Source organism: Cetorhinus maximus, chromosome 1 (assembly GCF_964194155.1).
Source record: "Cetorhinus maximus chromosome 1, sCetMax3.hap1.1, whole genome shotgun sequence".
Taxonomy (NCBI): Eukaryota; Metazoa; Chordata; class Chondrichthyes; order Lamniformes; family Cetorhinidae; genus Cetorhinus; species Cetorhinus maximus.
The window spans coordinates 47,971,445-47,993,483 of record NC_135879.1 but is presented as its reverse complement, the minus strand read 5'-3'; the positions used below and the strand labels follow the sequence as shown (position 1 = coordinate 47,993,483).

At 44.8% G+C, this 22,039-nt stretch overlaps 1 protein-coding gene across 1 annotated transcript in view; it reads right to left on the bottom strand.

The window, feature by feature from the left end:
• ctso (cathepsin O) overlaps positions 1-22,039 on the bottom strand; it is an 86,812-nt gene that overhangs the window by 49,032 nt on the left and 15,741 nt on the right. Inside the window, exons 2-4 of the mRNA XM_078540670.1 lie at positions 8,699-8,816; positions 7,228-7,364; positions 3,418-3,585 (exon numbers count right to left, since the gene is read on the bottom strand). Of these exons, the coding sequence (XP_078396796.1) occupies positions 3,418-3,585; positions 7,228-7,364; positions 8,699-8,816 (423 nt within the window). The remainder of the gene's footprint in view (positions 1-3,417; positions 3,586-7,227; positions 7,365-8,698; positions 8,817-22,039) is intronic.

Sequence of the window (22,039 nt, the reverse complement as noted above, 5' to 3'; positions counted from 1 at the left end):
ACTGATACAGCAAAGAGCACGAATCCAGACAGCTGCATTGCCTGCCCAGTGCCAGGGTTTGGGAGACTAGCTCAGGGCTGGAGAGGAACCTGCAGTGGGAGGGAGAGGATCCAGCTGTCGTGGTCCAATTAGGTACCAACGACATAGGTAAAATTAGGAGAAGTCCTGCATAGAGAGTATAAGGAGCCAGGCACTAAATCAACAAGCAGAATCTCAAAAGGTTTATTACCTGAGCTGCATGCAAATTGACATAGGGTAAATCAAATTAAATGAACGCGTGGCTCAAAGACTGGTATGGGAGAAATGGGTTCCGGTTGGCAGGGCACTGGCACCAGTACTGGGGAAAGCGGGATCTGTACGTTTGGGACGGTCTACACCTGAACTGTGCTGGGACCAGTGTTCTAACGAGGTCACATAACCAGGAAAGTACAGAGGGTTTAAACTAAATAGTGGGGGAAAGGGAATAAATTTGGGAAGATGTGGTAAACCAAAGGCTAGAGACAAGACAAGAGAGAAAGGCATTAACAACAAAAACAAAAATTGCTGTAAAAACTCAGCAAGTCTGACAGCATCTGTGGAGAGAAAGACAGAGTTAGCGTTTCGAGTCCGTATGACCCTTCTTCAGAACTGAGCTGGGTCTGAGTTCCTTGCAGTTTTGCTAGTGCTGCTAGGAGGGCTTTAACCAACTCCTGCTGCCATCCCTGGGAAACAGCACTTCCTGCCTTTCCTAGATGGCCTGGAGGATAGTATGCGGGGAGGCTTCGCTGAACCATGCAGCCACAAGTTGTCTTCTATTGGGACATTTTGGTCTCAGCAGAATCTTGAAAGTAACCCAGACTGATGCTCCTGGCTTGCAGTGAGAGAATGGCTGTCTATGTGCCTTTAAACATGATGTCCAGACCTTCGACTCCATGAGGTAATGGTGAGGATGGCAACTTCCTGCCTGCCCCTGATGCAAGAATTGGCGAGCTCCTTGTGGATGCATATGTAATGAGCTGAACAGCACAGGATCATGCATGGAAATCACTCCCACTTCCATGCCTGCCACCAAACTTTGATTCAGAACGGAAGATTCTGCAACTGATCACAAAATTTAGGCTGACTCTGTTGGAGGTGCTATCTTTCAGATGAGACTTTAAACTGAGGCCTATCTGTTCTCTCTCATGAGCATAAAAGTTTCATAGCACTATTTCAAAAAACATGTGAATTTTCTCTAGTGTTCTGGTCAACATATATCCCTCAACCAAGAGCAATGAAGAACAGATATTGCTGATCATTATTACTTCACTGTTTTCAGGCTCCCTGCTGCGCAAACGCAAATTGTTTCCTGGGTTTGACTACATTTCAAAAGCACTTCATTAATTATAAGGTGTTTTCGGATGTCAAGAGGCCATGCAAGGAGTAATATAATTTCAAGCCTTTCCTACTCAAAAGCACTTTCTTCATGCTGCAGTGCTAAATAAACAGCAATAAGGAATTTCACAAAACAATCAGAGGTTGTTACATTCTTATTTAGTGTACAGTAATTAGCAGGGTTTTCTATATAATTGGCATGTTGGCCTTTATTGCAAGAGGATTGGAGTACAGGGATAAAGAAGTTCTGTTACAATCGTACGGGGTTCTGGTGAGCCCACATCTAGAGTAGCGTGTGCATTATTGGTCTCTACATTTAAGAAAGGATATACTTGCATTGGAGGTGGTCCAACGAAGTTCACTAAATTGGCCCCTGGGATAAGGGGATTGTCCTACGCTAAGAGTCTGAGGAAATTGGGCTTATATTCTCTGGAGCTTAGAAGAATGAGAGGCAATCTCATTGAAACATACAAGATTCTGAAGGGGCTTGATAGAGTGAACACTTGAGAGATTGTTTCCGCTGGTCTTGAAATTTAAAGTACGTGGGCACAGTTTCAGGACAAGGGGCCGATCATTTAGGACTGAGATGTGGAGAAATTTCTTCACTCAAAAGGTTGTGAATCTTTAGAATTCTCCATCCCAGAGAGGTGTGGATGTTCCATCGTTGAATACATTTAAGGCTGGGATAGACAGATATTTGGCCTCTCAGGGAATTAAGGGATATGGGGAGCAGATGGGGAAATAGAGTTGAAACCCAAGGTCAACCATGATCATATTGAATGGTGGAGCAGGTTCGATGGGCCGTGTGGTCTACTCGTGCTCCTATTTTGTGTGCTCTTGTACTCCAGTAGTAAATTTAGTTTTTCTTCTTCAAAAAAAGGGATAAGGTACATCATTTTCAGGACGCTGACAACAAATGTTACATGAATTCAAGAAACAGTAAACCTTTCCATCTCTGTACACCTTCAGTATATTATACAACTTTGGGTAATGGTATGGTGAATACATCTCACTTCACTCAGAATACTTTTTGTAGCAATGCACCATAAACAGATTGTACTACTTACATATCTATGCCTCTTTAAGTCTCTAAATGCAAATTTATACACTGCTGGGGATTCAAACACAAATTACATATATTAAATAAGATTTTTTTTTAAGGTAGTTTAGGAAGTTGGAGAAGCAAAAAGCAGGTTTGAAAAATCTCAGGAGTGCGGTCTCACTGCTGTGGAGAGGCAAAGACAGGAGGTACTCAGACCACCTAATGGTTTGCCAAGAGATCATAGGCCTTGAGCGTAAATAAGGGCTACCAAACACAAGCCATGGAAACTGCTGGAAAGGATAAACAAGACCAAAAAATGCATGGGTTTCTAGACATTTCAAGTACTGCTGATCTTAATTTATTGTGGTCATATATTATGTCTAAAGCAGTTAGTTAAATCGTAGTGGACCAATTTGACTGTGAAGTTTTAACCAAATCAGAGGTGACCTAATAGGGATATATAAGATAATGAAAAGGCTGGTTGTGTACATATTGATAGATCATCTCAGTTTGCAACTGCAAAGGACCAGGTGATGTGCATCTAAATGATGTAAGAGTAGGAATGGATGTTGTTGTTCTTTTCCCACAGAGTAGTGACCCTCTGGAATGCATTGCTGGCTGGTGGCGTGCATGCTGACTATGTTCATGCCTGCAAGAGGGAAATGGACTGGTTCTTGTCCGAGGCACAGATTGCAGTTTAGAAAAGTTAAACGGATGGACATTGAACATAACCATGGTCAGTATGATCACTGCAGAAGGTCAGAGAGGAGAGTTTTTCTTTTGCTTTTTGGCCTTAGGCTTCTGTCTGTTTTATCACTTCTCCCAGGTGATTATATGGCTTTGAGTGCAGGAAGGAGGGATTAGGAAGTGTTTAGTCAAAATGCTCCAACTAACATGAATGTGCAGTGGCCGTAATAGACCAACTGGTCTTTTTTTGCTTGTCATTTTCATATTCTATAAAGGTACTGCTGTGATATCACTGACAAATAAACGCTGGCAGTTTACCAAAAAAAATTACTAACCTGATTTAGCCACATCAGGGCACTGATAGGTGAGCCACCTTTGCAACCAGCATCCGTGTAAGAACAATCTATAACCTCTTGTGCACTCAGCAACTCCAGTTGCCCCCATTTGATTGCACATGAAGATTCAATACTCTCCACAACACTGAATGCCCAACATCCACCACACTACAACACAAAATAAGCAGAGATTAGTCTGACAATTGCATAACCCAGTTTACTCCCAAGAATTCGCATTTGGAATGAGGGGCTCCACATTCAGATAAACCAAGTTCAAAAATGGGCCCTTATGGTATAACATAAAATTACATATTAAAAATAATGATATATAATAAAATATATATGCTGAAAGTTTCAATAAGGCTTATTATAATTAACAACGATGCTTTGACAGACCTTGTAAGTGACCTTTCACCTTTTCTGGCATCAAGGATGTCAAAGGAACAAAAAAGAGTTGGCACCTGAAAACCTTTAGGATTTTCACATCATTATTGGCAAATCAACATATTCACACAAGAAGGCTGAATCACTACCTTGTCACTCCAGCAGCCTTTAAAGGAAAGGGGCAGCGCTTTATTTTATCTAAATAAGACTTAGAAATTATTTTGTCTTACTTTGGGAATCGGAAATCTTTGGGAAAACAACCCGATTTTCTGGACACATTGCAAGCAGTCAGGGGAACCTGAAAAGGTTAATCCTGTAAGTGCTATAACAGATAAATGATTCACTGGAACACACTTGGTCTGCGTAACTGAAGATGTTGGCACCAGTATGAGCTAAATTTGCCAAGGGAGCAACTCAACAGAATGATGAATGTGTTATGGTTCTTTAACAAATAAGGCTATTAAGCTATGTAATTACAAAAATATTCATTTAGAACCAATCATTGGCAACGAACTAGTAGATAATGGTACATGAGACATATCGTAGCAAGTAATTAATGCATTGTATTGTTCTATTCATTTGGCTCCAAAGGGCAGAACATAACAAAGTGCTGATTTATTTAAAAGAAGTTTCAAGGGAGGAAGTAAGATTTTATGAAATACAAAACCTCGCTGTCAGTGTGCAATTTTAAATCTTAAAAAGTTACGATGTGCTAGCATTAAGACCCTAAATAACCATCTCCATTATAAGATACCACTCTGTTGCTATGATTAAAAAGATCATATCAGCAGCCACAACACTGCACTCTACAGGTTTCTTTATTTTCTCCTACAGTATATACTGATACCTATTGGATCTTCATACAACTGCTTTGCTGGCTGGAATGCTAAAAAAGCACACACATCCATTTTGAGAATGTTGCCAATGTTACAACCAGTCATAATAATAGGATTATTAATAAATGAACTTTTCTTTCCAATCACCTCTTTTGATTGGGACTATTTTGAAGGTTGCAACATCAAAATGTTTTTGTTCTTGGAAAGCAAAAATTAAGAACAACTTTTAAGAATAAGCCTTTGGGCATGGTCCCAGGGGGCTGCTGGCATCCATTTAATGGAAGCTGGGGGTGAGGCAGGGAGGACCAGAGGTCAGGGTTGTGACAAGGGGATGAAATCAGAGGCCAGATGACAGGATTGAATGTCAAAGGGAGGGGGAAGAGGGAAATTGGAGGTCAGGACTCAGAATCAGAGTCTGAGTGTTAGGGTCAACGGCTTGGTAGGAATACGAAGTTGAAGGGGAAAACAGGCCAAAGGAGTAAGGTAAAGGAGGCCTGAGTAAGTCAAAGAATAGGAATATCCTCTTATTCTAATGGAGGATAGAATAAGGGGATAGGAGTAATGGAGGGACAGTGGTCTGGGAGGGGAGCTACTACCCGTGAACTTAAAACCTGAAGTAGGGAGGGGCTCCACATTCAGATAAACGAAGTTCAAAAATGGGCCCTTATGGTAGCTGGTGTATGCACAATCTACTTCTACTGAATGAGTAGGCTCTTCCAGCTGGCAGCAAGGTAGATCTGAAGGTGATGGTTCAGGGTGACAGCAGCCACATTATTCCTGTGGAGCCCAAAGGAGCAATTCTGCTTCTCCTGGCCTCACTAAAATGATTTAAATCTGTTGCCCTTCTTCGGCTATAGTACTGGAAAAAACTGGATTGAGCTGCGTTCTGCACACTCCACGCAGCTGCTTCATAAAATAGCAATTGGAGTCCCATGCATGTCGCAGGGCTTAAGTTGCATACTTAAAGGGAATATTGCTTCAAAAGAGTGGCTGCTCTAGCTGCCCAGCAAAAAGCGCTTTTCACAATAGTGATGGCTAGATAGGAAGTGGTAATGGCATAATGATATTCTCCCTGCTATTCTTGAGTTGTTATCACCCCATTTCCACTAGCAGAATAAGTGATAATCCCCCTCCCTGCCCCACTTGTCTCATGTGCTCCCTGCATATATCCACACTTAGCAATGTTAGAATGTTCCTATTCATTTGACCCCGCTATGAGATATCTACCAAGAATCCATTCTTTGCATTGATAAGCTTATTACTGAATCACTGAACGGTGAAAAAATTGTAAGACCACTACCCCCATCCTACCCACACTCCCTATGGCCATAATTAGCAAAAAGGGGAGAACATGTCTTTAAGGTCAGTCAGTTCCTAAAAAGCTGAGAGAGGCAGCATGGTGAACAATGGAAATTAAATTATATGGTTAACTTCACACACATTTGTTGTTTTATACTTTATGGGAAACATTATAGAAGTTAAAAAAAATAGTTGGAAATATTACCCTGTCCAGTTGTGTCTATTCTGCAAAGCAAAAGCTTTTTGTTATATTGATACTGTGCAGTAAAAAACATATAACCACACAGCATAGGAGGCCTATGCTTGCTCTTTGAGATCTCTGTTGAATACCACAAACATAATTTCTTTCCTTTACCCTCAAACTGCTTTCTGCCTTCCATTACCCTCACTTTCAACATATATTTCATACTATGATATATGCTTTATATCATACCCTTCTTCTTCTTTTTCAGTTCGTTGGCAAGGAGGAAGTGTCCAAATCCACCCCAGCTGGAGTAGGGATCGAACCCCGTACTGTTGGCACCAACCTGATCCACACCAGCTGCCCCGAGTCAACTGGACCCCCAAGGAGTCTTGCTGTGGCAACATACACGGTTACATGCATGTTTGTAGCCTGGAGCTGTGGATAGTGATTTCCATCACATGGCTGACCAGGAATCTCTCCTGTTCTTACCGCCTGCTGTATGTTGGAAGGATTTACAAGTTGATACTGAATATGTTTGGCCATGTTATGAATACACCTTTCTCGGATATCAAGTCCTACAGTGGGATTTGCACCCAGTGCTTCTGGTTCAGAGGCAGGGACAGTAAAAAATAGATAAACCATGTGTGCGATATTTCTTTTACCTATCCTCAATGTTTACACAAGAATTCTATGTTGGTCAAGAAAACCAGTCCCTTAGAAATCTGTGTTGACTGACCCTGATAGGTCTACACTTCCCCAGAGTGTGTAAGAATTTAATGTTGCATTGTACAATAGTTAACTACCAACTGAAGTGAGATGAACTGGCCTATAATATCATTACTATAGACTTATTTTTGTCACCATTTTTAAAAATCCATCACATTTTCATTATTCACAAAATTTTGGAAAATTATGGTCAGAATATCAACTGGTACATTGGAAAATATTACTGCATGAGCTGACAAGAGTGTTTTTAATGTCTCCAAAGAAATGGTCCAATATCTGTGCTGGCAGCATCACTGAAGTAACTATTCATTGTAAATCATTTTTAGTATTTTTTTTATCCATCTACAGTTCCAGCAGATTTAAGAAGAAAAAGAAACTTACAGATTCCTGATTTCGCACAGGTGTAACAACATTCTTGTCCCTCCAGTCAAATTTTGATGGTAATGCTGGCCTCTTGGCATCCTTGAGAAGTGATGTGTATTTGGGAAGCTGTACTGATCTTGAACTTAAATATGTTGCTGCAGGTTTAATTATAAAATATTATTTTTTCCTTCCTGCTTCATATCAATATTTAGTAAAATGCAAACATATAATTTCTAAATTCCTAGTAATTAGCCCATAATCATCTGTAAAGAAATTAAATAATGCTTCCGAAAAGCAAAGTTCTGTATGGATTTTTAACATATGCTACACACCTGGTTGTGTAGTTATATTTTAATGCATTGATCCATTTTAAAATAGAAGGCTTTAATACCTGCATACAAATACACACAGGAACATAATATGAGCACATGGAACATTAATGTGAACTTCACTGTTTGAAATTCTGCTCATATGTTCTGATTTCAGTCTGGTTGTAAATAATCAAGGGATCTCAGTTTATAATTTAGTCAGTATACACTACAGACCACAGTACTGAAAATACTGAAAAGGTGAAAGGTTGCAGTTCTTACAGGTAATAGCTATCTCATTGTGAGTTCCTGCGCCTACAGCAAAGCTGCTTCTAACTGGATTCACTGTGTGCTCAGTCTAGCAAAGAAAAGAGTGCTTGAAAGCAACACAGAATAAAGTTAACTAGCACCACCTAGTGCTACATGCTCATGTAGTATGTATTTCTCCTAACACATGCAATTGACTAGAGATGATGATATGGGAGAATTTAGAGCAGAGGTTATCTCAGTTCACTACTTGTACCAAAATCAAAACCAAGAAGGAAATCTTTCATGGTGGTCTGTTGGTACAACATAGTGCAGTAAGATGCTCACTGCTATGTTGTCTTCCCACAATTTCTCAAATGACCAGTTTCTCCAGGTTGTCAAGGGTAATATGCAGAGAGAAGCCAGTGCACACCTTCAACTATTAATATGGAAAACTACAAGAACAGCAAAACTGGGCTCCTCTTTAATGCTTCTACTATCAGCCTAGGGCTCTGCACTGAATGGTTCATTACTATTTTGTATTGTGCAATCATCAATCATAACCTACCTAACACGCTGAAATAATTTCCTAACTTGATATTTAGTTTGTTGATACTTAACTTGTCAATGGCATTGTTATATTGGTATATTATTCCAAGAGGATTTAGGAATATGTGTATACAATGCCATACCATTCACTAATGCACTAGTCAGTGCATTGAACTAAAAATGTATCAGTCCTCAGCACTTGGTGTGATTTAAGAAATATATTCAATGAAGCATTTGAATTTGAAATTGTGATTATTTTGAATTTTGCAAACCACGCATATTTAACAATTTAACATTAATTATTCAAAATGCAGTACATTGTGCCCGAGCACAATAATAGACTTTAATATTAATCGACTGTGTATTGAAATGTTACAAAACATTACCTCTGAATACTTCAGACGACATATCAGAAAACTGGTTAATTCCATAAATAGCAGAGCCACTTTCATTCGACAAGATTGAAGAAACAAGATTCATAGTGTAGTGTCTCTGTATGCTTTCCTGGAAAATAAATTATATTTTTTCCAATATCAAGTTTTGAAAATGAAACAATTTTATAATACTGCTATTTTCCTTAAAATCTAGGAATAAACCTACCTAAATTTGTGAACAAATGTTGTTCCCCTTTTGAAAAAAAAGTCAAAAGTGATTAACTTTGGTCTTTAAAATTATCTCCTATTTCAAAACATTGGGATATACTAGTGACACCCATGATGAGTTTTTAATCTACAACTGATCATTGTGTTTTGCTAGCAGAACAAGGAAATGCTAATACAAAGATGCTAAATAGTCTGTTGTTTGATTTTAAAAAGAAAATACATCAAAATATAATGTTTCTAAACCAAAGTAATCGTGTTTCCCTTCCAATGAGTGAGGCTTGACAAAACTGAAATAGGCAGCATAGAATCAACCAACACTAATTACAATGCAAAATGTATGAAAAGAACAGGAATTAAATCAACCCTCTGCATGACATGCTTAAAATATGGTCCCAGATCTTTTGGTCTCCGGGTCATCGGAGAGCAGGTATACGACCCTTGATGCACACTGTATACACTGACCTCTAAGGGAACTACCCGAGACGTTTGAACTTCTGACAGGCAACTACCCTGCTCCCAGGATCCTCCACAAAAGTCTCCAACTCTGAGTTAGAGTTGGAGACTTCGGGCAGTTCCGGCGTACTTACCTGGATAGTTACCCAGGAAATGTTAGACAGAAAAGTCTTAGCCTAACTCCTGGGTAACTACAAAACTGAGCACCCATAGAACCATAGAATAGTTATGGTGCAGAAAGATGCCATTCAGCCCATCGTGTCTGCGCCAGCCAAAAAGAGTAAAAAGAGACTAACCGCTCATTTTAATCCCACTTTCCAGCACCTGGTCCATAGCCTTGCAGTTTACAGCACTTCAAATGCAGATCCAGGAACCTTTCATTCACACTGCCACCCTGCCTGCCCCCTCAAACTCCCAACTAACTCCCTGACCACCCTGACCCAACAATCCTTCCTGACCCCCCGGCCATGCTCCTGACCAACGCTCCCCTGACATGACCACCCTTCCCGACCATCTGACTAGTCCCCTGACAACACCACCCCCCACAGGAGACCTGACTACCCCCCACCACCCAATTACACCCCCCAAGCTGACCTGACTAACCCATGACCTCACTACCGCTCCAGACATGATTGACTACTCACTGACTCACCTACCTACCTCACCCACCCACCACCCTACCCACTTACCATCCTACGCATCTGCCCTGCCACCTTACCCACCTACCACTACAGCCACCTGCCACCCTACCCACTTACTCACCCACCTTACCCACTTATTCACTCGCCCTACCCACTTACTCACCCGCCCTACCCAGTCACTCGTTCATCCACTCGTGCATTCACTAACATCCATACATTCAGCACTAACATTCACACTGGACATGATGGCAGCTAGTGCCGTTAAAAAGGAGGTATGTCCAATCATCCCCCTGAAGCTCTGCTGCGATGAAGTTCTCCAATGGACCACATTTCTGGGAAAGCTGGGCTCGGAAGACCTGGCCAGAAATGCGGAGCTGCGTCGGGGTGCAGAAAAGTAGGGTCAGAGTGGCAATCTGAGGGTGATTGCCACTTCACGGAAGATCCAGGCCATACATTGCTAAAATATCACTGGTAACATGTTTCGGTCACAATGGGTCAATTTAAGTTATTTTGTGAAGCAGCCAATGTTAACATTCGAAAAGTCTAAAGATTGTGAAGAATGTGATCAGGTCTACAGTGTACTTTCTGAGTTCAATTAGATGAAAAACCAACCCTTAGAACTAGCTTTCATCTAAGCTTTGCTGTGTGTCATACCTCCAGAGCATGTGTTGGGTTGCACATATACCAGAAAACAAGCAAACAGTGAAACAAATAAATAGGTATTTAAAATAGGGTATATTAGTTCAGAAAAAAATATAGAAGTAAAAAAATAAGAAATAAATTGGAAAGAAGAATGAGCAGGAAGGGAAAAATGTGAACAGAAGTCAAGGTTTAAAATTATTTGATTTAAAATTGAAAGATCAGGGCTAGATTTTTAATTGCTACTGGGGGCCAGAACGGGTTTGGGCACGATTTGAAAATTGCATTCCCAGAGGATGGCAATGGATCCCACCACCTTCGGAATCCCAATGCAATGTTTAGTGGGAGGTGGTGACTGGAATGCGATGTGCCTCCAGTTAGGTGGCTATAACATTAGTTGTGGAGCTAATTAAAAAGGCCTCGCTGGGCCAGTTTCATATTTTCTGTCTTTAGGCATGGGGCACAGTGTCTGGGAAACATCAGGGTGAGCCTGGTGTATACACAGCAAGGAGCCATCAGGGATCATAGAGGCACCGGTCAACTCATTTAAAAGACGGACAATCAGGCTCAGCTGCTCAAATCAAGGCACAGGGTCACTATCGCTGAGGCTGAAAGGATTTGGATTTCTCAACAGTGAGAGGTGGGAGTCTTGAGAAGGACAGCAGGCTGCTGGCATCACCTGGGTAGCTCAGGGACTGGAGATGGGAAATGGCTTCTCTGACATCTGGCAGAGCAGCAAGGAGGAGCCTCAGCAGAGACATACTCCTGGTCAGGAGGAGGCTAGAGGAGCACAGAGAGGGGCTGCAAGGAGAAGACAGCACTCCCAATGACACTGCCTGGACCGCACACAAGTCAGCTAGCTTCAAATGACAGACAGCCAGTGCCATAGGAGGCTGCAGCTATCGAGGCATGTGGTGTCGGAGACTTGCTCTATGTTCAACACTGACACCATATCAGTGCCAATGAGACTGCATCTACCTGTGCACTCGGTCACAGACACTTCCTCTCTGGTCCACAATGACCTGATGCCTCATGGGCCCCATGGTGGTCCCTTACCCATAGCTGTCAAGTCCATCATTGCCCTGAATTTTTATGAATCCGGGTCATTCCAGGGATCAGCTGCAGACCTGGCTAGTATCTCATAGTTGACGGCTCAACATGCCATCAGGCAGGTCACGGATGCCCTATTCTGCAGAGTAGGGGGATTACATCCATTTTGATTCAAATAGGCATAGAGGGCATTGGATTCTTCGAGGTCCAGGGAGTCACTTATTTTACCCACAAGCCATCAAGGCACCTATAGACCAGCCAGCCAGATTCCTGAACAGAAAAGACTTCCACTCACTGAATGTCTAGCTGCTCAATGCCCACATGAAATGGAACATGTAGTTCTGTGCCCAGTTCCTGGGCATTTGTCATGATTCTTTTATCCTGTGAATGTCTCAGGTGCCACAGCTCTTCCCATCAACATCCAGATTCAGTAGGTGGCTGTTGGGAGATAAAGGTTATTCCCTGAAGAGGTAGCTGCTGACTCCCGTCCAATACCCAGACACAACAGCAGAGAGGCACTACGACCAGAGCCATCTCCGTTGAGCAGACCATGGGCAAGTCGAAGATGCATTCCGTTGCCTTGGCCGGTCAGATGGGGACTTCCAGCAAGAGCCAGCCAGGGTGTTGATTGTTGTGGTCATCTGCTCCACACTGAACAGTGTGATACTATAAAGAGGCCTAGGCTGGATGAAGATGAAGACTGATGCAACACTCTTTCTCATTAGAGGACCGGGAAGAAGATCGGGCAAAGGAGGTGCTGCAGAGGAGCCCAGTGCCCATGCATTGGAGGGAGAGCATTGACACCGTCCCAGGGCTTACTGTGATCGGCAGGCTGGCATAGCCATAAAAGCCACATTGATTTAGCAACACTTCAACTGAGGGCTCCCAGGCCTAAGGCAGGTGTCTGCAAAACTCAACTTCTATCAGAGATATAAATTATTCAACAAGTACACACATCTGGATAATCCTATCGTCACCCAAAGGCATGAAACATGGCATCTCCACTGCCACCATCACCCCACATCACAGGCCAGGCACCTGCAACAAGGACCTGGACCCCCTCAGCCTCCCTGTCTTCCCCTACAGCCTTTTTAGTCCCCACCTCAATCCATTAACAAACAGCACACTAATCAATATCAATGAATATTATTGGAACAATCTATATCAAATGAGCAAAGAAACAGATAATTTCACCCAGGGTGGTCTATCAAGTGCAACTAATGATGTGTTGCCTCGCACACACACCCACTCCAATGAGGTGCTCACCCTGTGGGTGATGTGAGGGCAAGTCAACCTGCTGAGATGTCCATGGCTTCCATTTCACCTTGGATGTACCGGCAGTCACTCCTCCACAGGCAGTTATGCCAAAGCCCTGGCTGGGGAAGCCCTGTCGCAGGCATTGGGATAGTGATAATTCCTCAGTCAGAGGGGCCAAGGAGGCAAGGGATGGGGATGACCCTGAGGGGTGGCCTCCTCATTGGCTTCTTCAACTGCCTCACTCCTTTCATGGTGCCTTTCAATGCTTGATGAGACCACCAGCTGGCACACAGCTGGCACCCACTCCAAGCATCTCTGCACCATTAGTGACACTGAGCAGTCAATGCAACAGAGAGTCTCACTCTTTCGGTGTAAGTCAGCATGCTGCTCCTGCACCTACTCATTCCAATGCTGCATGTAACTCCCCATGAGGGTGGCCAATCTCTCAATGGAGGAGCTCATGCGCTCAAGTCCCTGAGCCACGATGAAGCATGTGTTGTACTGACTCCTTCACTGACTGTAATGGCTCTGCAGTGGCTCAGGAATCTCTGACAATAGGGAACTCATCTGCCACTGATATTCCAGAATAACCCTCCTGTACGTGACACCTGAAGCCCAGAATCTTTGTCCTGTGGAGCATGGCTATTTCTGTTCTCCAAAGGAGACTGCCCACAGCTGACTCTGCCTCACTCTCCTCCTCTTGCCGCTCACTCTGTGCTCCCCATTCCAAGCTAGATTTTGGCGCCACCAAGGTGCATGTATCTGCTCTGGTGAATGGTGTGGTGGTGGGATGTGACCTGCTGGTTCTGTGGATTCTCACCCCAGTGAGGAGGCCGGTGATGTCTGCGCTGCTCCACTCCAAGGGTCACTGGCTGCAGGCACAGTGAGAGACACAAGAAGTGTTGATGCAAACTTGGACAACTCAGTGGGTGCATTAGTATCAAGCCCGTAGTTGACAGCGATTGACAAGCCACAGTGCATTTCATGCCCTTCACCTGGGAATAGAACTATCAAATGACCCCGGCCCTCTTGGTTTCCAGTCTTGCCATCGCCCAGGGCCTGCTGTGATGGCACTCTTCTGATGTCCAGCTCAGTGGCAAGTTGGTGCAGGTCTGGCACTCCACCACCTGTTCATGTCATCTCCTGGGTATCATGAGCTCTCCTCTCCTGCAGGCTGAGGGGAGAATGATGCATGAGCAGGTTGCCTTCCCTGAACACTCAGTTTGACACTGGAATGAGCTGTGCTGTTCCTCAGTGGTACCCTTTCTCATTTTCACCTACATGTGAAGGTGGTGACATCTCAGTGATGTGACTGGGCACTCAGTCTGACAATGTTAGAAGCACTCTGGGTACTCAATCTGGGGGTGGTTGGAAGGTTCTTGTTCTCAGCCTGGAAAAGTATCCCTCGCCTCTTGGCCAAAGCTTCAGGAAGGCATCCATAAAACTTGAAGTCTCCCATGCCTGTCTGCTCCTCTAAGTGCCAGCCTGATCCTGATTGGCTCCCTGTGCAGACAATTCCACAGCAAGTGGAATGCCCTGTCATTGCTGCCACTCGCCTTTGCAGAGGCCCCTCCACTTCTATGTCCCACCTCCAGGCCACCAATTGGGCACCAAACTCATCCCTGGGCCAATCAGTTCATCTGCATTTAAAACGTGTATCACGTCAGTGACTTTGATGCGAGGTGGGGTTGGGACCTCGGACTGCTCCTGCAGGCAAGTTCCCAGCCCAGAACTGAAATCCAGTCTGCGTTGTTTGTTTCAGAACTATACCTCAGGAACTGAAAACTCTTACAGCTTGTCTGCTCAGGAAGCTTACAATTTCCCAGAGCTGCCAGAAGTGTGTCATTTAACATGGTACACTCACTTCAAAGGTTAGATCAACATTGGTATCAAAAGGATGTAACAGTATCACGGTATCTTTACAATGCAGGAGGCTGTTCAGCCCGTCAGGTCTGCATTGGCTCTCTGAAAGAGCATTCCCCCTAATTCCTCCCCTGCATTATCCCCATAACCTTGCACATTTTCTCTTTTCAGGCAGCAATCCAATTCCCTTTTGAATACCTCAATTGAACCTGCCTCCACCACCCTTTCAGGAACTTTGTTCCAGGCTCCAACCACCCTTGGGTGAAAAGATTTTTCCTCACATCACATTTATTCCTTTTGCACATGGGTCTATTGAAAATGTTACTGCAAATTAACTCCATATTTAAAAATATAACTCATCAAATCCAACTTGGGATGTTTTCTCATGTTAAACTTGCTATATAAATGCAAGTTGTTATTGCATCTGTAGAGGTCACACTTCAGAAGAACTGGCTGTTTTCCCACCAGTGACGGTAATGAAGGTGCCACCAAAAGCACTGAAAATTACATATATCGTTTACAGGTCAGATACAGGTCATAACATAAATTCTTCCAGGAAAATAAATGTGTGATGGACCTTTAAAAGGTGTTTCCCCAAAGCCGCCCATGAACAATGTGTTTGTATGTGAGTGTAATTTTTTACATGTGGAGTGAGTAATTCAAGTTAAAATAACCCAGCAGCAAAGAGGGCTGATTGCTGGTGGATGGTGAGTAAGGAGTCTTAGATTGGAATTTTCTGGCCCTGTTGGCGTCAGGCATCATGGCGGGCGGGTGTGGACAATATGGCGAGAGGGCCAAAAATTGGATTTACGCCATCGTGAAATCAGTTTGTGATCGTCCGCTCCACCCATGAATAGCTTGCCGCGTTTCCCACTGCCACACATCGGGAATGCCATTTCAATGCATTGGTATCTAATTATAACCCCTGCTCGCCAGATTCATCCTCCCACGTCAAATTTATCGCTCACATCGGCTAACCCGCACGTCTCTCATTGATCCTGCAGAAGGAGAACATCAGGATCATGGAGACTGGTGATTTAGCGGTATGCATCATGGCTTACAGAGTCCAGAGGAGAGCAGCGGTGGTGCCTGGCTCGGCAAAGTGAGGACCACCTTCCTCAAGATGAAGGGGCGCAGGGTCTGCTACGCACGCAGCTGAAGATCCACAGCGAGCCATTGCTCGTAGGTGCCTTGCCAGACACAGGATCTATAGACACGCTAGTCATTCCTGCAGATGACGAGAACCAGGGTCACTGAAGACCACGCATATCTAGGGAACTGGTCGGTCACTTATGCCACCTGCTGCCAAACCAGTGCCATGGGGATGTGGAGAGCATTCACTGCCAGTGGCTGCGAAAGTGACCACGACACTCAATTTTTTACACCAGTGGTTCCTTCCAGGGCTCCACAGGTGACCTATGTGGGATCTCACAAGCCTCCACACAAAAGTGCATCCAGGAGGTCACGGATGCCATCTTCACGAAGGCACAGACTTTGTGCATTTCGCTCGGGATCAGGAAAGCCAGGAAGCAGGAGCGCTGGGATTTGCGCAGATCTCTGGTTTTCCACAGGTGCAGGGTACCATCGACTGCACTCACGTGACACATAGATCTCCGTGGCAACAAGCAGTCAGCTACATCAACCGCAAAGGCTTCCACTCACTGACCACCACAGCCACATCCTATGAATCTGCGCACAATTCCCAGGGAGTGTCCACGACTCCCACATCCTTAGAAGGTCTCAGATCCCTGGCATCTACCAGGCTCCAGAGAAGCTGCAGGGTTGGATCCTCGGGGACAAGGGCTACCCACAGAAGGCATGGCTGATGATGTCTGTGCGGCAGCTTCAGGCTGCAGCAGAGTGAGGGTTTAATGAGGCTCATGCTGTAACCCGAACTTTGACAGAGCAGGCGATAGGTATATTGAAAATGAGGTTCCAGTGACTCAACAGGTCCGGTGGAGCACCGCAATACAGTCCCCAGATGGTGTTGCACATTATTGTAGCTTGCTGTGCGCTCCATAACCTGGCACTGCAACAGGGGGAAGACCTGGCTGAGAAGGAGATAGAGGAGCACGTATCCTCCAATGAGGAGGACATCAGATGATGATGAGATCCTCGATGGTGAGGATGTCGGCAATGAGGTCTTCATACTAGCCAGGCAAAGCAGGCATCCTCGGGAGGCCTTCATTGCCGTAAGATTTGTGGAGGATGATGAAGAGACGCAATGGGGACAGTCCTGGTGTCTTCACTTTGCATCTGTGAACGTTTGACTCCCTGTGCAGCTGATGATAGTGCACATATCCTCAGTGCTCAGGCTCATGTCATGGAGAAGCAGCAGAGGCCCTAATAGTCACTAGATTCCAGGAGGATGATGACAACATGCAGTGAGGACACTCCATAGATCTTCACATTGCCTCTGTGAATGTCTGACTCCTGTCTGGCTGAGGGCAGCTCGCTTACGCACTAAGGGTCATATCTTGAGACACTGCTGTGAAACTTTAAATGCACCCAATCTTTTGTCAGCCTTCAGCGCCTGACCCCTTCAGGACCAAACCATCACCGACACAGATGCTGAAGAGATGGGGGCCAGCCCCACCTCAAAGGAGCTGAGAGCACACAGAGAGAATTGGGGGCGGTGGGGGGACGGCGGACACAGGAAGACTGGATTTGGATGGGCCAGACACTCCTGGAGTCACTTGGCTGGATGGCCCTGGGGTGTGCACCTGTTGATCCTCCTCCCAATGGGTGCCCGAAGGGCCCCTGGCTGACACCCTGAGATGAAGGGAAAGCTGAAGTGAGATCAAGCTGGCCTGCACCCCTCTTATGTTGACACTGTTGGAAGCTAAGTATGGCATCAGCGATGGAGTTGAGCCTGCGCAGCAGTGCAGGACTGATGTCCTGGAACAAGGTCTTCATGGTGGCCGCCATCCTACAAGTATTGATCTCGGTGCGTTGGTACTGCTGGAGCTATCACCTCTGACTGAAGGCAGATGGACTCCTCCAATGTGCAGCAGACATCCCTTCCTGATGTTCCCGAGCTTGCCTTTGCAGCTCCAGAAACTGATTTATGACCAAGTCCAGAGGCTGCTCATCTGACTCAGCCTCAGCAGATTTCTGGTCTCCACCAATCCTCTGGGTGCCGGAAACCTGGGAAGTCTCTGCCGCTGTCTGCTGTGAATCAGACAATGCGATGCGCTCACCAGATTGTGACCCTGAGGCTACTCTAGAACTAGTTCCACCGAGGTGACGTCTCTGCACTGGTGAGTGCTGAGACAAGTCTACAATTAGGGTGTCATCAGATTCTTCTTCTGAGGTGTTTTCAGGGCTGGAGTCAAGGATCTGGCTCGTGGACCCCCTCGGCTGCTACCCAGATGTGCCTGCGAGAGTGAGGAAAGATAGGCAGGGGACTGCGGAACAGGGGAACTCACTCACAGCATGGTTGTCTGATGGATGTTGCACTGAAGGATCCTCACTTGGTTCAGCACAGCCGACCTCACCATCAGCCAGGAGCGGTCCAGATCCTCGCCAGCCAGCTGGATGAATCAAGGCTGTGAGGGCCTTAATATCAGGCATTCCTCCACCAGTCTGCGATCTCTCCCTCTTGTTGCATGCCAGTTTGTCCTGCATGAATAGAGATGGAGAGAGTGTAAGCAGGACACCTGCAGGCCAGATGATAAGGATGCTGGGCACGTGTAGGTGGTGAGTGGTGCTGTGGACAGGGTGAGGACACAATCTATAGGGCAGATGAAGGTGTGAGTGAGAGAGTGAATGGTGATGTCCCTTAAACTGGCAGTGAGTGAGATCCCTGTGGGTGAGAGTGTGTGAGTTAAGTGATGAGAAGAGTGACTTACCCTGGCAGAATGAGGAGATCATTCATCCTCTTTTGGCATTGGGTGGCTGTCCTCTTTCCCAGGACGTTGGTGCTGACCACTGCTAACACCATCTCCCATGCTGGATTGGTGACTTTGCTTAGTGATCTTTGCCCAGAGCAGGATTAGAGGACTGTGTGCCTCCGCTGCATCCAGTAGGTGTACCTCCGCTGCATCCAGTAGGTGCCCGAGAGAGACATCGCTAAATTTGGGGGCAGCATGTTTCCTCCCTTTGGCAGCCATGACTTTGCAGCAGCTTCCAATGCCTTTGAGAGAGCCAGCTCTGTGCCCTTTAAAGGGACGCCCTTTAAATATGGCACCTGGTTTACTGAGGGCCTGAGGTGACGATGGGACAGGCGAATCAGCAGCTGCACTGAGGTGGGACGTGCCGGGAATGGGATGACACAGTGCGAAAATCTGCCATCGCGGCTGGCAGCAATTGTGTCCTTTTTCCTGCCCGCTACTGCACTTTGTGCAAATCTGGAATGATTCCGCCCTGAATTTTTTAAAACCTTTTTGTAAAAATCTAACTTTGTTTGTAGTTAGCATCCAAATGAAATCTACAGTTTAAATTCTAATATTTCCAGCCTTGAGGGTTTTAACAAGGTCTCCACTGGGTGGGCAGTTGGGCTCAGTTAATTAAAGAAGCAGCTGGAACTGGTTGCTCTGTAACTGGGTCAGCTAGCCTTTTCCTTATGAGCATATAAAGCCAGTCAACTTAGTGTGACTGAGAATAGAGTGCTGGGAGTTGGGTGATTAGAGGAGGAAGGGAAAGAGGTGCTTCTTTGATTTTTGGCATTTGATAACGTGAGAGGAGCAGTGGCCTTAAAGAGCGAGGGGAACGAGGCTGAGACCAGAATGGGACAGGGAGCAAGAGGACTGGTGGCCTTGATAAGGAGAACCTGGTGAGCATTTTTACTACCCAGTCTTTAAAGTAAAAACTGGTCTTTAGTTTAGATTAAGTAATGTTTAAAGTATAAGAAGTAAGATCCCCAGTATATATTTAGTATTCCTTAAACTAGAAGGAGTAAAAGTAAAGCAAGTAATTTAAGGGTAAGTCATGACAAGGCAGCTCGGCCACGTGGAATGCTCCTCCTATGCGATGTGGGAAGTCAGGAACACTTCTAGTATTCAGGGCAACCTGAAACTGTGTGCAGAAGTGTCACCAGCAGCAGCTACTCAAAATCTGCGTTTTGGAACTGGAGCTGTGGCTGGAGTTACGGTGCATCCACAAGGCTGCAATCTTCGTGGATAGCACATACAGTGAGGTGGTCACACCACAGGTAAAGAGTGCACAGGCAGAAAGGGAATGAGTGACCACCAGACAGAGTAAAAGCACTAATCAGGTAGTGCAGGGGTCCCCGGGTCCATCTCCCTCTCCAACAGATTTTCCGTTTTATATACTGCTGGGAGAGATGGTTTCTCAGAGGAATGCAGCAAGAGCCAAGTCCACGACACCATGAGTGGCTCAGCTGCATGGCGCGGGAGTAGAAAAAAAAGTGGGAGAGCCATAGTGATTGGCGATTCTTTCATAAGGGGAACAGATAGACCTTTCTGTGGCCTCAGACGTGACTCCAGAATGATATGTTGCCTCCCTGGTGCCAGGATCAAGGGTGTCACTGAGCGGCTGCAGGACTTTCTGAAGTAGGAGGGTAAACAGCCAGAGGTCGTGGCCATATTGGTACCAACGACATAGTTAAAAAGAGGGATGGGGTCCTGAAAGCAGAATATAGGGAGCTAGGAAATAAATTAAAAACAGGACTTCAAAGGTAGTAACCTCAGGATTACTCCCAGTGCCATGTGCTAGCGAGATCAGGAATAGGAGAATAAACCAGATAGAGAGTCAGGAGAGATGATATAGGAGGGAGGGATTTAGATTCATGAGGCTTTTGGGGCTGATTCTGGGGAAGATGGTACCTGTACAAGCTGGGTGGGTTGCATACCCCTGCAGGGGTATTCGCTAGTACTATAGAGGAGGCTTTAAACTAGATTGGCAGGGGGATAGGAACCTGAGCAGGGAGGCACAAGAAAGGGAAACAAAGACAGAAATGAAAGACAGGAAAGTAGAAAGCAAAAGCGGAATGCTGAGGAAACAAGGGCTAGCAGTAAAGTGGGCCATATAGTACAAAAAATGATGTATAAAAATGTTAAAAAGACACTTCTAAATGTAGTGTATCTGAATGCACGGAGCATTCACAATAAGAATTAACAGCGCAAGTAGATGTAACAAGGGTGCTACAGTAATCATGGATGACTTTAAACTACATAAAGACTAGGCAAACCAAGTTAGTAATAATACTGTGGCGGATGAATTCCTGGAATGTATATGAGGTAGCTTTTTTTAGACCAGTACGTCGAGGAACCGACTAGGGAACAGGCTATCCTAGATTTGTTATTGTGCAATGAGAAGGGTTTAATTAATAATATTGTTATACAGGGTTCTTTATGTAACAGTGACCATAATATGATAGAATTCTTCATTACGATGGAAAGTGAAGTAGTCCAATCCGAAACTAGGGTCCTAATTCTAAACTAAGGAAATTAAGAAGGTTTGAGGGATGAGTTGGCTACAATACATTGGAACTTCATTAAGAGACATGACGTTGGATAGGCAATGGCTAATGTTTAGGGAACGAATGCATGCATTGTAACAGTTATACATTCCTTACTGGTGCAAAAACACAACAGGAAAAGAGGCCCATCCATGACTAACAAAAGAAATTAAGATTATTAGATCCAAAAAGGAGTCATATAAAGTTGCTAGAAAAAGTAGCAAGTATGAGGATTGGGAGCAGTTTAGAATTCGCAAAGGAAGACCAAGAGATTTATTAAGAAGGGAAAAATAGAGTAAGAGGGTAAACTTGCAAGGAACGTAAAAGAGGGCTGCAACAGCTTCTGAGAGTACTTAAGAAGAAAAAAGATTAATGAAGACAAATGTAGGTCCCTTACAGTCCGAAACAGGAGAATTTATAATAGAGAACAAGGAAATGGAAGAGCAATTAAACAACTACTTCAGTTCTGTCTTCATTGAGGAAGACCAAATAACTTCCCAGAAATGCCAAGGAGCCAAGGGTCCAGTGAGAAGGAGGAATTGAAAGAAATTAATATTATGAAAAAGATAGTGCTGGAGCATTTAATGGGGCTGAAAGCCCATAAATCCCCACGGCCCATTAATCTACATCCTCGGGTACTAAAGGAGGTGGCCATGGAAATAGTCGATGCATTGGTTGTCATCTTCCAAAGTTCTGTAGATTCTGGAACAGTCCTAGCAGATTGGAGGGTGGTAAATGTAACCCCACTATTTAAAGAAGGAGGGACAGAGAAAACAGCGAATTACAGGCCAGTTAGCCTAA